At 46.9% G+C, this 17,142-nt stretch overlaps 1 protein-coding gene across 3 annotated transcripts in view; it reads left to right on the top strand.

Annotated features, from left to right (window-relative positions):
• Nucleotides 1-17,142, top strand: part of PPP2R5C (protein phosphatase 2 regulatory subunit B'gamma) — a 136,781-nt gene that overhangs the window by 12,430 nt on the left and 107,209 nt on the right. For all 3 annotated transcript variants that reach the window (XM_068991093.1, XM_068991094.1, XM_068991098.1), the window contains exon 3: nucleotides 4,430-4,592. In XM_068991093.1, coding sequence (XP_068847194.1) covers nucleotides 4,430-4,592 — 163 coding nt within the window. The remainder of the gene's footprint in view (nucleotides 1-4,429; nucleotides 4,593-17,142) is intronic.

The following is a 17,142-nucleotide window of genomic DNA, read 5'->3' on the forward strand; positions in this document are numbered from 1 at the left end:
GCAAAGGTAAGACCTGAGGGTGGAGAAGGAGCCAGAGATGCAGAGATCCAGCCAGAGGAAGCAGCTAGTACAAAGGCCCAGGCAGGAGGGAGCTGGGTGTGTCCACCAGAAAGAAGGCCAGCCGGGCTGGAGAGAAGCGAGGCGCGTTGAGGAGTTTGGAGAGACGGCACACAGGCCACGCCCAGCAGGCTCTCGGGCTCGTCTGCGGCATCTTGGATTCTTATTCTAAGATGACGGGGTGAGCAGGGACATGAGATGATCTGACCTAATGGTTCTAAAGACCTCTGCACTTGCTGGGTAGGAACCAGAGGGGCAAGAGTGGGAACAGGGAGGTGCGTTTCAGGTCGAAGACCCAGCCCCTCAGATGTCGGGGTTCCTCGGCCACACTTGGGAGGGTGAGGCTGGGCCCGGCACTTCAGTTGGGTGGGCTTGTCAGCTGACTGCTGGCTTTACAGGCCTGAGCTGAGAGCTGGCCCTTGTGGCTTCTGACCCCTGAAGGCAGAATGCAGACAGCTGTGCCCTGCAGGCCGGCTCCTACCCTCGCCGCCTTCGTTTTTTCCTGGACAGCCTGGTTTCTTCGGAGAATGCCTTTCCTCCCTCACAGACAGCTGGTTCTCCAGTGTCGCACACACATGGTTCAGTAGCTGTGGATGGTCAGTGTTCAGTCGAGAAAGTAATCTCCTTTTCAGCCCCATATCTCTTCTTTTAAAGTTTTTGGGGTGTTTTTTTTTGTTTTTTGGCCGTGCTGCACGGCATGTGGGATCTTAGTTCCGCCCCCAGGGGTCGAGCCTATGCTCCCTGCGTTGGACACACAGAGTGTTAACCACTGGATCGCCAGGGAAAGTCCCTGGGCCCCAGACTTCACTCCTGCGCACACTGTGCCCAGCGTTTCTGAGTGTGGGGGCTCTGTGGAAGCAGGTCACCTGCCTTTTCCTGCCAGCCTTACCCACTGTATGGCTTCCAGAGCGAGGCTGCCCAGCCTCGTTTCGTTGGCCTCACGCCTCCGTCTGCTTTCTGCTCTCGAGACATCTGGGGAACGCTGTCTCGTCCTTAGATGCACCAGCAACTCCTCGTGCAGACCTTGTGATTGGAGGTTGTAACTTTCCACGCCTTCATTATCCCTTGTTTAAGACTTACACCGTTAAGTGAGAGTGCAGGCCTGACCTCGATCAGGAAACTCTTCTGTTCTTCCTTTCTTCTCACCCCTCAGCCAGGGGTTGTTGGCAACTATTCATTTCTGCCATTGTAGCAAGTGAGCACCCATGGCCAGTAGGTGAATAAATGGGTGTGGTTGTGTTCCAATAAAACTTTGTTTGCAAAAACAGGTAGGGGGCCAGATTTGGCCCATGGGCCATAACTCACTGACCCCTGGCTTAGTGGACTCCAAATCAGATTCAGTACTTAAGAGAAACCCTTTGGTGAGAGGCTGGGCACTGATGCTGCCTTATGAGTTTCTGGGCTCAGCTCTAAAACCTGTGGAGACTGTGCTCTGTGAAAGAGATATGCCTTTGTCTTTGACCCCACTCCCCACCTAGATGCTGTTGAGAGGCCAGTGATTTGGCCCTGCTCAAATGAGCGATGACTTCCCTGGTGGCTTAGATGGTAAAGCATCTGCCTGCAATGTGGGAGACCCAGGTTCAATCCCTGGGTTGGGAAGATCTGGAGAAGGAAATGGCAACCCACTCCAGTATTCTTGCCTGGAGAATCCCATGGACGGAGGAGCCTGATAAGCTACAGTCCATGGGGTTGCAAAGAGTCAGACACGACTGAGCGACTTCACTTTCACTTTCACTTTACAGCAGTCTTGCCTGGAAAATGCCACAGATAGAGTAGCCTGGTAGGCTACAGTCCATGGGGTTGCAAAGAGTCAGACATGACTGAGCAACTTCACTTTCTTTCACTTTAAATGAGCGATAAATGTCTTTCAGCTAATTGTGAATTTTTCGAATTGCAGTGTTTGAATGGCAGGAAAGAGGTGCTTGTTTAGTAGTGATCCCCTGTATGGGGAAACATCTAGAAATGAGGCTTTATCACAAATCCAGTTGTCTGTTTTGCTGTTTGAAGGAAATATCTCAGAATACTGAGAAGCTGACAAATACCCATATATTGCTGTCCACATTTCTTTTCACTCTGATTTTATGGGGGTGCAGTTGCCTGGCTGCATAGGAAGTTGGGGATTTGGGCATACTGCTGGGTCCAGAGACCTTCAGGCTTGATGCACCTCACGTTAGAAACTGCCAGGGACCGCTTTTCCTGAGGGTGAGGAAGCCCCTCCAGCTCCCGAGGTGCAGCCTGGGCTGCTTGCAAGACCTGGGAAGGGGGGGAGTCTCATGCCCCCAGCAGACTCACCTCTTGCTGTGCCCCTCCCTGGGGGCACAGCGGTGTGCAGGGGCTGGGCAGGGGGCGCCTGACAGACTCCCCCTGCCCAGCCCTCCAAGAGCCCACTGCCAAGGCCTGACAACTGGCAGTGATAGACGCCCCGCCCCCCAGAGTCCGTGCAGCCCTGCTGTAAAGAGGCCCTGAGCTGAGAAGAGTGGTCCTGCCCCACTTCACTAATGGGGCTTCATGTGAGTCTCAGGGCATCCCAAGGCCCCCACGTCCCACCTGGAAATGCAGCAGCCTCTGACATAGCGGTGGGGGTCAGCACCCTCGCTTCGGAACCTCCAGAGCCCGCTGAATTGCAGCGATGTCCAGTGGAAGGAAAAGGGCAGCTCTTTTGATAAATAATTCTGAGTTTGATAAACTTCCCATTGGACTTCCCTGGCGGTCCAGTGGTTAGAACTCCATGCTTCCATGGCAGGAGGCGCAGCTTCCATCCCCGGTGGAGGAACTAAGATCCTGCAGGCCACGCAGCGCATCCAAATATTAATAATAATGATCATTTTCCATTACTGATCCAAAAACAAACGAGGCTGAAGCCAGTCTCGGAGCACCTCTCACCTCACTGAGTGAATACATAAAAACGAAACTGCCCATCACCTCCTTTCCCGGAGTGGCAAGGAAAGGAAGAAGTTAGTCTGCTTAGATCTTACCCAAATCAAGTAGCTTAGACAGTATCATTCTTCTTTAGAAAAATTTCTTGTAATTTCAAGATGGACGGTTGAGTTTTCATTTTGCGTGTAAACACCTAAACCAGGGAAGCACCCAGTTGTCCATCACTGACTGTTGAGCCGACACGAGCGCCTTCTCACGCCAGAGCCCAGAGCAGCCTTGGAAGTGCACGCCTGCGGCTCCAGGGCTGCTGTGAGTCCGTCTGGAAGGACAAAAGCCCTTTGGGAGCACTGGGTTAGCGGCTGTGGAGTGCCCCTCTCTGTTCCACACCGGTTCCTCCCTTGTGCGTGGCTGGCGCTGTCCTTGACATGAGCTGGCATTCATAGTTCAAAAGTCCAAGAGCTGCCAGTCTTCTTTTGGAGGGGAGACCACTGTCCCAGCGCCAGGCCCTGTTTAGAGGTCAGTGGGGGGTCACAGGACAAGGGAGCTCCTGGTTCTGCCTGAGACAGTGGGGTGAGGGCAGGGGCTTCTGTAAACAAGCTGAAAAGGAACAGATGGCATCCTTTTTTATATGTGGTAAAAGATACACAGCACGACATGTACCCCAAGCGACACTTCGTCCTTTCACCATGTTGCACAGCCATCGCCACTGTCTAGTTGCAGACATTGTCGTCACCCCAGAAGGGAACCCCGTAAGCATCGCGCCTTCGCTTTTCACCTCCCGCAGTGCTAGGCCCTGACAACCACTCACCTGCCATCTCTCCGTGGATTTCCCTGTGCTGGTTGCTTCGTACAGATGGGATCATACAGTACGTGGCCTTTTGTGGCTGGCTTCTTTCATGGCGCGTGGTGTTTTCAAGGTCCACCTGGTTTGTGGCTTGTCTCTGTACGTCACTGCTTTTCGTGGCTGAGTAGTACTCCGATGTGTGGATATACCATGTTGTGCGTTATCATTTGATAGACACGTGGGCTTTCCTGTCTTTGGTTGTTGTGAATAGTTCCACTGTGAATACTGGTATGCAAGGCTTTGCTTCAGCACCACTCTTTCAGTTCATTTGGCTACATACCTAAGAGTGGGCAAAAGTCCCTTTTGCCAAGTGAGGAAACATTTTCATAGGTTCCAGAAATTAGGATATGAGCATTTTTCAAGGGTCACTGTCATCAACCTATGTATACATCAGCCCTATAGTCAGAAGTTCGAAAGATGCAGGGAATTAGGTGTATCTGTGAAATCTCCAAAAAAAAAGGCATCACTGGGGTGGGATGTAACCACAGACTCCGGCAGCTTGTAAGCAATTGAGTTGTTTTCTAGTAGCGTGAAAGAGACTATCCCGGAGCAAAACTTGCCTTTTTCGTGTGTATTTTTCCCTTTCTAATTGTGCTATAAACTACAACTGTTTGACATACTTATTTGTTTTTGTCTTCATTTTGGAAACAGATTCCCAGCAGGAAAAACAGCCTTATTGCTGCCCCGTCTGCAGTATCTAGTAAAATAAAAGTGCCAGCCCCTCAGCCCATAGTGAAGAAAGACAAACGGCAAAATTCTTCCAGGTTTAGCGCCAGCAATAATAGAGAACTTCAAAAACTACCGTCTTTAAAAGGTAATTTTTATTATTCATCTTTTGAAAGTTGAAGTTTGCCCACTTAGGGGTAAGGAGCAACATTTGGAAGGTTTGCTAGCTTCTTTTGCTGTGTTTAAATTCTGTAGGGTTATTTTTTCCTCTTTACTGAGTTTTTTCAGGTTGAATGCCACTAACTTAACCAACTTATATTTCAAATTCCAGAGCTATTTATGATAAAAATGTAATCATGAGTACATTATGGGTATAAAATACTTAACACACACAGAGGAAATACTTAACTTTTCATGTTAATTGTAATTCAGCTAGCCAGTTTTCTTTCAGGTAATCCTCCTCTTTCGTTTGTCTTAGAACTCTGGAAATCCAGAAAGGACTTACTGCAAGCAGAGTAATTGTAAAAACTATGGTAGAACCTCTCCGTTGTTCTGGTGCTGGAGAAGTAAGGATGATAGCAATAGTCTTTTACGGACTTTCTCCTTCTGGGTCACTTGGGGATTCCCTCTACCCGGGGTTTCCTGCTTGAGGTCAGTCAGGGGACAGTGCTCTTTGCTTCAAGTTTCCCCCCAAAACAGCCCAGCCACCCCTTTCTGTCTGGGGGGTATTCACTCCCTGAAAGTGCTTCTCCAAGAGATTTTGAGGTTGAAGTACATAAAATCTTATTGGGGAAGCAAGGTAAGGACCCCAAAGTCAAATATGAACCTCTGAAAGGCTTTATGTTTACTAACTTATAAGACTAGTGTAATAAAGCATCAAACATTTTCCATACCTTAAATTTCTAACAGTGGATCTTCTATGGTTAATTTTCCTTGTGTATGAACTTGCAGCAGGAAGCTTGTCATCTTTACAGGTGTATTCCCGTGCCTTCCACATTGCAGGGCACAGAGCCGGAGCTCAGTATAGATGTTTGCGGGAGAGAGAGTGGATGGAGAGAGGGTGGATGGATGGAGGGAGAGAGGGTGGGCGGGGGAGAGGGGGTGGAGGGAGGGAGAGAGAGAGGGTTGGAGGGGAGAGGGTGTGGAGGGAGGGAGAGAGAGAGGGTGGGGGAATGGATGGAGGGAGGGTGGGTGGAGAGAGGGTGACTGGAGCGAGAGGAGTGTGCTGGGGAGGGTGGATGGATGGAGGGGGTGGAACAGTGGGTGGAGGAAGGGATTGATGGATTCATGGATGTACTTCTGACCCCTCGCTTGCTAGGGATCCAGGCTCTCCTCTCACTGCCTTCTGCAGAGCTTGTGTCTGGCTTGTGTTTGGTTTAGCTGTATAGCAGATAGCGTGCCTAATAAATCCTTCTGGAGGAGTCTTCCCTCCCTAATAGTCTGTGCCTTTCTGGTGCTGTTCAGCCATTCACCAGACACCGTGTGGAACACCCCCACACCAGCCCTGCTCTAGGTTCTGGGGGTTCCCCATCCAGAAAACCCCAGGGCCTGCTCTCCTGGAGCCAGCGCCTCCTTCACCAGGGGTAGCCCCCCGGGAGCGAGTGAAGGGCCGCCTGCTGTCCCTGCTCCTGGGGCCACTGTGCTGAGCCTTCAGGCACGGGCGTTGTCCCCACGGCCTGTCCCAGCTGGAGGTCGGCCCCTGCCCACAAGGCTGTGCCCCACCAGGCCGACCCCTTCCCTTCTTACGCCCAGAAAGACACACCCACATAGTCTGAATCTCACCCTGGCCAAGCCATGCCCCTCATTGGTCTTGTGTGGTGCATCTTTCCTGGCTGTTCTAAAACATTAGCGCCTCTTACTTTGCTGACTAAGGTCCGACTAGTCAAGGCTATGGTTTTTCCTGTGGTCATGTATGGATGTGAGAGTTGGACTGTGAAGAAGGCTGAGCGCCGAAGAATTGATGCTTTTGAACTGTGGTGTTGGAGAAGACTCTTGAGAGTCCCTTGGACTGCAAGGAGATCCAACCAATCCATTCTGAAGGAGATCAGCCCTGGGATTTCTTTGGAAGGAATGATGCTAAAGCTGAAACTCCAGTACTTTGGCCACCTCATGCAAAGAGTTGACTCATTGGAAAAGACTCTGATGCTGGGAGGGATTGGGGGCAGGAGGAGAAGGGGATGACAGAGGATGAGATGGCTGGATGGCATCACTGACCCGATGGATGTGAGTCTGAGTGAACTCCAGGAGTTGGTGATGGACAGGGAGGCCTGGCGTGCTGCAATTCATGGGGTCACAGAGTTGGATACGACTGAGCGACTGAACTGAACTGAATTGAAGCATGTCAGAGCAACTTTTGTCTGGTTCAGAAAAAAATAGGAATTGACTGGAATTACATTAAAGATATAGTTACTGGTGGAATTCTGTTTTTATGATACTCTACCCATCTAGGACAGTGGTACGCTGCCTCGCTTTTTCAGCTCTTGTTTTCTGACTTTTCATAAGGTTTTATGACTTTGCCTGGGATTCTCTACCCTTGTGTTAAATTTCCTCCCAAGCGCTTTCTAGGTCTTGTCACTCTTGCGTTGTGTTTTTTCCATTTATGCTTCTAATTCGTTCCTATTAATCTAGTGAAAAACGGTTGTTTTTTTAATATTTTCTTACTCTGTCACCAAATTTTCTTATTAATCTTAGTAATGTTTTTGTTAGCATCCGTATATATAGTTCTGTCATTTGTAATTGGAGAAGGCAGTGGCACCCCACTCCATTACTCTTGCCTGGAAAATCCCATGGATGGAGGAGCCTGGCAGGCTGCAGTCCATGGGGTCACTAAGAGTCAGACACGACTGAGCGACTTCACTTTCACTTTTCACTTTCATGCATTGGAGAAGGCAATGGCAACCCACTCCAGTACTCTTGCCTGGAGAATCCCAGGGTCGGGGGAGCCTGGTGGGCTGCCGTCTATGGGGTCGCACAGAGTCGGACACGACTGAAGCGACGCAGCAGCAGCATTTGTAATTAGGTATTTTTCTCTTCCAGCATCTGTACCAACAAATACTGGTGCTCTTAGTTTTATTTTGCCTTCAGCTGGGACCAGTAACACATAGATATCAGCAGTGCGAGCGTGCCCCCGTGGTCTCCCGTTTGGGTGACCGGCTTCAGCTTCTCCTCGGGAAAACGGCCCTCGGTTTCTGGTGAATCACGCTGGCCCGGCATGCTGCCGCCTCACGGTCCACATTTTGCACCGCTGTTTCTGTGTCGCTGTGGCTGGCGGGTCATGTCCTAGCGCCGCTGCTGCATTTTATCAGATGCTGTATGGTTTTTCTCCTTAAGATGTTAATTTCATAACTGCTGTGTGGGTAAATTTTCCGGCTTTGAACTGTCCTTGCGTTACTGAGAGGAGCCTCAGGATCGTCGCAGTGTGACTTTGCTGCACGCTGTGCTCAGTTTAATCTTCGTTACTCTCTGCCTCCACGTTTACTGCGTGACGCTGGGCATGGTTTTCTTCCCTTTCTGTAAACTGCTGTACTGTATCAGACCTAGAGTGTGTCCGTCCTGGTACTCTGCACTCTTTCCTGGATACCGTCTAGAGAACCGCACACCACTCTGTTCATGCCCTCTCTCCCAGAGATTGTCCGATGCACCCAATTTTAGCAGAGATCAAATATGGAATAACAGATGCGTCTCACAGTCCATGGCATAGGGTGAAAGGTTGTGGCAGAACTCGGCTGGGCCTAGTGCTTTGCTCAGGATGAATCTGCAGATCCCCGCCTTGGGAGGCCAGGTTAGGCCGGGTCACGTGTTAACTCACACACTGTGCTCTTTAAAGAATCTCTTAGTTTCTCCTACCTCTGTGGTGGTGCTGTCTCCTTGTGAGTTCATTTATTCTTCTGATTATTTCCTTTTCAATATACTTCACTTCCACTTTTAATTATCCTGTTTTCTTTTCTTTTTTTTTCCCTCAGTGTTTATATACAGAGTTCACTTAACTTAAAGCCATGTGTTCCTCTGAGTATAATTTTAGCTCTGCCCATAGATTTTTCTTGCTTTTTTCTAAAATCATAGCCTTTTTAAAAGTTTCATTGAGGCATAACTTACATACTATAGAATTCACTAATTATGATTGGAAATGTGTATTATTATAATTAACATGTAGAGTTGTGCGGCCATTGCCGCAATGTATTAATAGTTTTAGAATGTTTCCATCGCCCCTTATGCTCAATTGCCATCAGCCCGCACTCCTATCCCAGCTCCAGGCAGCCACTGATTTGCTTTCTGCCTCTTTGTTGGTCAGTCGCTAAGTCATGTCCAACTCTTTGTGACCCCATGGACTGTATAGCACACCGGGCTTCCCTGTCCTTCACTATGTCCCAGAATTTGCACAAACTTATGTCCACTGAGTCGGTGATGCCATCCAACCATCTCATCCTTGGTTGTCCCCTTCTCATCCTGCCTTCAGTCTTTGCCAGCAAAAGGGTCTTTTCCAGTGAGTCAGCTCTTCACATCAGGTGGCCAAAGTATTAGAGCTTTGGCATCAGTCCTTCCAGTGAATATTCAGGGTTGATTTCTTTTAGGATTGACTGGTTTGATCTCCTTGCTGTTCAAGGGATCCCTAAGAGTCTTCTGTAGCACCACACTCCAAAAGCATCAATTCTTCAGCACTCAACTGTTTCTATGGTCCAACTCTCACATCCCTACATGACTGCTGGAAAAACCATAACTTTGACTAAACGGACCTTAGTCAGGAAAGTGATGACTGTTCTTTAATATACTGTCTAGGTTTGTGATAGCTTTTCTCCCAAGAAGGAAGCAAGCATCTTTTAATGTCATAGCTGCAGTCACCGTCCGCAGTGATTTTGGAACCCAAGAAAATAAAGTATGCCACTGTTTCCACTTTTTCCTAATCTATTTGCCATGAAGTGATGGGACCAGATGCCATGGTCTTAGTTTTTTGAATGCTGAGTTTTAAGCCAGCTTTTCGACTCTCTTCTTTTACCCTCATCAGGAGGCTCTTTACTTCCTCTTTCTTTCTGCCATTAGGGCGGCGTGCTAAGGTGCGTGTATGCACGCTGTCACTTCAGTCATATCTGACTCTTCGTGGCCCTGTGGACTGTAGCCTGCCAGGCTCCGCTATATGTGGGATTCTCCAGGCAGTAATACTGGAGTGGGTTGCCATGCCCTTCTTCAGGGGATCTTCCCCACCCAGGAATTGAATCCAAGTCTCTTGTGTCGCCTGCATCAGCAGGCAGGTTCTTTACCACTAGCGCCACCTGGGAAGTCCAGTTGCCTTGGTATCCTTATCAAAAACCAATTGACCATACATGTAAAAATTAATTTCTGGACTCTCAATTTTATCATATCAATCTATATGCCTACTTTACCGCGGGCCAACAGGATCTCATTATAGGAGCCCACTGCTGCTTTAATTTTCATTTCTATCATGAGGCCAGGTGCTCTTATAAATGTTTATCGGTCCTTTCCCATTGGACTGCCTGACATTGTCTTAATTTTTCTGAAGATTTCTTTATTCTGGATATGAACTTTCTGTTGGCTATATACGTGTTATAAATACCTTGTTCCACTGTAGTCTGTCTTTCATTTTAGCCATTGTGATGAGCTGGTTTCAAAGCCAGCTGATGACGAATGAAGGTAAGCATCTCTTTGTAGGTTTATCGTCTGCTCAGATGTATTCTTTTCTGAAGTGCAGGCTTCAGTCTCTGGGCCTTTCTTTCTCATTGGATTGTTAAGATTTTTTTAAAAAAACATAGATTTGTTGGAGTTCAGGTGTAGGTCCTTAAAGTAGATATGGGAACTACACATTTTCTTCTACTCTTGAGTTTTCACTCTCAAAGACATTAGCACTTTGACAGTACTTTGGCCTGTTGAGTAAATCTTTGCTTTCCACCAAGTAATGAAGATGTTACCTTACGTTGTTTTTCCTAAAACTTTCTTTGCCCTTTCACCTTGAACCGTACAGTCCACGTCGAATTAAGTTTTGTGCCTGCTGTGATGTTAGAGATCACAGTTCCTTTTTCCCGTGTTTTTCCTTTTCCCCTTTTTACCGTGCTCCCTGGCACAGCACCTTTGTTGGAAAGAAAGGTCACCCTTCCTTCACTCACTGTGGTGTTATCTTTTTGTGAATAAAGGACTATCGCAGTGCAGACCTGTTTCTGGGCCCTGTTTTGTTCCACGGGCTTGCCTGGGCTGTGCCTGGGAAGCACTAACACACCCTAGTAGGTCTTGGTATCGAGTAGTCTTAAGTCCTTCAGCTTTTTCTTCAGAATTGCCTTGGCTCTTTTCATTTCCGTACAAGTTTTAGAATCAGCCATTTGTCCAAGAAGTCCCTGCTTTGTTTCAGTGGGGGATGGTATTTCAAGACCGGGTCTGAGTGCCAGGATTCTCTTTGCTATTGGAATGGTCACTGTTTACAAGACTTTTCAGTGGACCATACTAGAAAATAATGTTTTTTTTTTAGGACATAGCGCATCAGGAATTCCTGCTGATACTCTCCATTCAAGTTCAGGCATTTATTTAACTTCTGTCTTACACCTCCTTTTAGTCACGTGAATACTTCTGGTTCTCAGGGACATCAGAGATAATAAAGAGAACTTAAATATCAGATGATTATTCATTTACTTTATCTCACATTGGGCTTCCCTGATAGCTCAGTTGGTAAAGAATCCACCTGTAACGCAGGAGACCCCGGTTCGATTCCTGGGTCGGGCAGATCCCCTGTAGGAGGAAAAGGCTACCCACTCCAGTATTCTGGCCTGGAGAATTCCATGGACTGCATAGTCCATGGGGTCACAAAGTCAGACACGACTGAGCGACTTTCTTTCTATCCCACATTAGACAAAGTGTATTTTCAGACAAATAATACCAACGTTGTGGCCGGTAGATGACTGAAAGGTTGAAATTTGGGCATCTTTTCATTGCCTCCCTCCCCCCGCCCTTTTTTTTAATAGCTTTGCCCTGTCTTCGTTGTCAGAGCTGGTCACCGGCCGTGACAGACTGCATGGTCTCGCCGCATCGCTGCTTGCACTGGTCCTCCGCAGGAGCGCGGCTGACGCTCACCGCCATCTCTGCGCTGCTTCTCGGCACTTTGCTGTGCAGGGAGCGTCCTCTCTGGGAGCCTTCTGTCTCAGACCTCAGAGAGCGTCTGCGTAGAATGTCCCTGGTTCAGGTTTTCTCTTCATGTGTATGTTAAGGGTGTTCTCCATTTCCTTCTGCAATAAAGTACCGCTGTCTGACTCTGATGTCAGTTTAACTTTCTTTTCTCTCTTACAGGTTATTTGGTCTGTTTGCTTTCATGCCTAAACAGTTTTTTTTTTTCCCTTTAAAGTCCAGTGATTTCAGAGTATATCATTCTGGGTTGACTTTCCCACATGCGTGCTGTGTTCTTTCACAGTGATAACACCAAGTCTCTTTTTCTTGGATGATTATTATTTTGAGGATTTGGTCTCTCCGCTTGCTTTCATTCACTCCTCTGGAGACTCCTGTTGTACAAACACTGAATCTTCTTTGCCTGTTTTTTGTATTTGTTGTCTCCCTTTTTTTATTTAATTGTTTTTTTTTTTCCTCTTTTTCATGTGCTGTTACCTGCGAGGCATTTCATGTTGTGTTTATTTGCTCTCATATTCTCTTCAGTGAATCTTCATTGCTGAAATGATTTTCTTCTTTTAATTCTTTACAGAGTTATTACCTACCTCTGAGCTTTCCTATTAATATTCATGTAGTCCTTTGACACATTATGTGATTCCTTCAGTGTCTTTCGTCTCATCTTGAAATGTTAGGCTGCATCTCTTCGCGTTTTTGTGGGCTGTCTCCCTGTAATGCTTTTCCTGCCGCGGAGGTGTCGTTCAGTCCCCTTTCGCTTTTTCCTTATAAGAACTCCATGTGGGACTTGACTTTGAGCCCACCTGGTGCTCGTGCATGTGTGAAAATTAAAGCGGAGCTGGGGTTCTGGAGCTCTAGCTCCAGTTAATTTTTTGTGAAATTTTCAAAAATATGGTGCCTGACCTCCTGAGTGCCCTGATTTGGTCTCTTCTCCTGCTAATACCAGACCTGCGTTCTCCAGCTCCTCTCCTGACTCCCTGCTGTCCACTCTGGATCCTCTGCCCAGCAGTCTGTCCCGAGTGTGACCTAGTTCTGGGAGGAAGCTACGGCTGCTGAATGTCGAGGGTTCCCAGGGCCCCTTCAGTCCCGGCTGCGGACTCCTTGCCCTCACCCGTTGTGGGGTGTACAGACCCCCTCTGCTTTCAGCTGCTGTTCTCAAGGGGGCTCCACCCAGCTCTTTGGTTGTTTCAGAGTTCTTCCCTGTGGCGGACACTCATTGCTTCTCTCTGACATCTTCACCACAGACACTGAGCACACACCGGCCTGTGGCTGCTGGTGGTCAAACCCATATGCTCACATGTCTTTGGCGGACACATTTTCACCTAATTTTGTTGTCGATGTTGGGCATGGGCATTTGTTTTGCCATCTTAGTTGCACTGTATAATTTTGCGCAAGAATTTGGGGTGGTTAAAAAAACGACGCCACCCTTTTTTCATAATGTCCAAAACTTGGAAGCAACCAAGATGTCCTTCAGTAGGTGAATGGATAAACAAACCAGCCAGATAATGGCATGATATTCAGCAGTACAAAGGAATGAGCTGCCAGGCCATAAAAAGTCGTGCAGGAACCTTCAATGCATAGTACCAAGTGAAAAGAGCCAGCCTGTAAAGGCTGCCTTCTGCATGAGTCTTACTGTATGACGTTCTGGAAAAGACAAAACTAGGGAGATGGTGAAAAGACCAGTGGTTGGAGAACAGGAGGGTGAATAGACAGCGCACAGGAGATTTTTAGGGCAGTGAACTGCTCTGTATGTTGCCATGTGGTGAACAGGTGGCTTTTTACATCTGTCAAAACCCACAGAATGTACAATACAAAATGAATCCTTCCTATGGTCTTTCGTTAATAATGTATCAGTGTTGGCTCTTCAGTTGTAAGAAACATATCACATTACTGCAAGGTGTTAGTGATAGAAGAAACTAGGGGAGGGGAGGCAGAGGTATGGGAACTCCGTACATTCAGTTTTTCTGTAAACCTTAGGCGTGCTGCGATTCATGGGGTCGCAAAGAGTCGGACACGACTGAGCGACTGAACTGAACTGAACTGAATCCTTAAAGTTTGTTCATTTAAAAAAGGGTTGCCAGAGGCGGGGTGTGGAGCCATAGGTGAAACGGGTGAAGGAACTCGAATGCTACAAACGTCCAATTAAAGAAGTCCTACGGGTGTAATATACAGCGCAGTGACTATAGTTAACAATCCTGTGGTGACTGTTTGAAAGTTGCTAAGAGACGAGATCGGCAAAGTTCCCATCACAAGAAGTGAAATATTCTGTAACTATGTCTGGTGAGGGATGTTGACTATTAACTAGACTTACTGTGGTGATCATTTTGCAGTAGGTACTAATGCAAAGAGCCAACTCATTGGAAAAGATCCTGATGCTGGGAAAGATTGAGGGCAGGAGGAGAAGGGGGTGGCAGAGGATGAGATGGTTGGATGGCATCACCGACTCAATAGATGTGAATTTGAGCAAACTCCAGGAGATAGTGAAGGACAGGGCAGCCTGGCGTCCTGCAGTCCTTGGGGTTGCAAAGAGCTGGACTTGACTTTGCAACTGAACAACTTGTTGTGCACCTGAAACTAATATAATATGTCAGTTATGCCTTAGAAGAGGTAGGCTGCTACTGCTGTCTCTTTGGACTTCTGCATTATTGGATATCTGAATTCCAACCATTTTAAGTCCTCCATAACATCATTACTGTTTTGTTCTGTTGATAACCGTTTAGATCTGTCTGCTTCATCTTTTTAGTCTTCATTCCATTTTGCATCTCAGACTTTCCCTGTGAGGTCAAATTCTTGTTTGAATGCATCATTCAGAATTTTCTTTAATAAGGATCTGCTGGCAGCAAACACTGTTTATCACTGAGTATCTAACTGTGGATTGTTACGTTCCTTCAGTGCATTGAAGCCAAGCATTTCGTTGCTTTTTGACTTCCATTAGCATTGAGAAGCCAAATTCATTCTTTCGGAAAGCGTTGTGATTCCTGGCCACTTTTCTGATTTTGACCAAGACACGGTTGGGTTTTTAAATGATCGTTATTTATTTATTTTTGACTGTGCTGGGTCTCCCCTGCCGTGTGGGCTTCTCTCTAGCTGCGCTGCACGGGTTCCTCACTGAGGTGGCTTCTCTTGTTGCAGAGCACGGGCCCTAAACCACGGGCTCAGTAGTGGTGGTGCACAGGCTTGAGTTGCCCGTGGCACATAGACTCTCCCCAGACTAGGGATCGAACCCATGTCCCCTGGCTGGCAGGAAGATTCTTATCCACTGTACCACCAACGAAGTCAGTTGGTGGTACCAAAAAAAAAAAAAAAGATTTCTTTTTTTCAGTGATTCCACTACCAGGTGTCCAAGTATGGATTTCTTTTTTATCAGTCTTTTTTGCAGTTCACTTTGAATCTTGGATTGTTATATTTCCTCAGTTGTATGGAAAGTTCCCGCACAACTGAGGAAATATACCATTGTTTCTTCGATTGTTATCTCTATATTAAGTTTCTCTCCCCATCCAACTTTGGCTCTAATCAAATAGGTTTGGGAATCTTTCATTTACTATCTTTCTTTACTCCTCATCTGTATTTTTCAGCATTTTTGTGAAACGGTGCTATGTTCTTGATTGGAGTTTCATGTTACCCATGGTGAAGGACCAGTTTTCTTTTTAGTTTTCAACCCATCTAATACTTCCATAAAATATAGTGAAAATAAATGAAACATAAAATACAGTCACAAATTTTTAGATTTCAGGTATACTTTTTTCCATTTATGGAAGTTCTATTTCTAATCGGCTGTGGTATTTTTTTAATAGTTTCCTATTCTTTTGCAGATGTCATGTCTTTTGGTCAGCACAGCTGCTTTATAGTCCGTGTCAGATAATACCAGCATCTGAAGTCCTTGTCACATGTTGCTCATGATGTCTTACTTCCTTATGTCCCTGATTATTCTTTGGTGTATGCTGGTCATTCTACTCAAACATTTGAAATAAACTAAAACCTAGAATGAAGGGATCTTCTCCAGCAGGGGTTTGTTTTCGCCTCTGCAAGACCCCTGGGGTCACTGCTGGTCTGGGAGTGCCATAAGCCACAACAAGTTGTATGACGTGTTAGATTAGCCAAGGAGCTTGCCTTGTGAAGTATCCCCCTGATTCCCGGTAGCTCCTGAAAGTGGAAACCTTTTTTGGGACAAACTGTATCAGAAGTGATGCTGTGTAACTGGAGACAGCTTCCCTGTTGGGCGCGATGTGTGCTGTGTGTGACAAGAAGGTGGGAGGCTACATCTCGCCCCTGTGCCGTGGGAGGTGGTGACACGTCCCTGTCTCCAGTGCCCAGTGTCTTCGCTGCAGTCCTGAAGTGCTTGTGACCACCTGTAAGGTGTATCTTGGCCCCCTGCAGTGTCTCTTCCCCATCAACCACATGCCAGTGCTTTAAACACCGCTTGATAATCCTTGTCCGAGTCAACAGTTTCACTGGAGATTTCAGCGTTTGTTCTGGCATCCTTCTAAAAGCAGAGCCGTTTCTTACCAAAGGGGCCTGTTTGGTTATCCTGACATGTAGCTCCTACTGGGGAGAAGGCAGTGGCACTCCACTCCAGTACTCTTGCCTGGAAAATCCTGTGGGCGGAGGAGCCTGGTAGGCTGCAGTCCATGGGGTCACTAAGAGTCAGACATGACTGAGCGACTTCACTTTCACTCTTCGCTTTCATGCATTGGAGAAGGACATGGCAACCCGCTCCAGTGTTCTCTCCTGGAGAATCCCAGGGACGGGGGAGCCTGGTGGGCTGCTGCCTATGGGGTCGCACAGAGTCAGACACGACTGAAGCAACTTAGCAGCAGCAGCAGCAGCTCCTACTGGAAAGTGAGGAGAAGCTTAAGTCTTTGCTTTTGAGTTACCAGTTTCCCTCACATGGTGAAAACGAAAGGTCTTTTTCCTTTTTCTCTTGTGACTACCCTTATGTGTTTTCTTGATATCCGTGTGTTTTAATCCACTAAAACCATATTCCTTCTTATGTGCAGATGCATAGTCTTAACCACTGTCTGATATTTGGGAGAGCTGCTGTGTATTTTTTGGCACGGTGTCATTTTTGTCTCCTGGTTTCTGGCACAGTGAGATGTCCTCCCTCCCCCCAGACTTGGAATTAGCCGTTTTTCAAAGAGCCACGGTTCCTTTCACTGGGGAATAATGTTAGAGACCAAAGTCAGGGCACTGGGCAGTACTTACTGCTACTGGCTGCGGTTGCTTTTAGGCACTTTCGATGGAGGGAGCTAGAACAGGGACATATTTTCTAGAAGATATGTGTGTATATTTTCGCTGTGCTTTTATAACATTATGCTGTTTTCACGTGTTTCTTGAATTCTCATAGTTGTATCTCTATCTTACACTGAAAATCTTGATTTCTAATATCATTCACTTGCTGTATCATACTAAAATTACTCACAACAATCATGATATTATTACAAACAATAGGAACTTTGAATTGGTTTGTTTCATTGCAAAAAATAAAAGCTGCTGATGTATTTGCTGTGATTCCATTCAATTTAAAAAATGTCTAGAGAGGATTGGCATCTTGAGGATGTTTGAATCCCCTCATCTAAGAGTGTAGT

The sequence above is a fragment of the Capricornis sumatraensis genome, chromosome 19 (assembly GCF_032405125.1).
Source record: "Capricornis sumatraensis isolate serow.1 chromosome 19, serow.2, whole genome shotgun sequence".
NCBI lineage: Eukaryota > Metazoa > Chordata > Mammalia > Artiodactyla > Bovidae > Capricornis > Capricornis sumatraensis.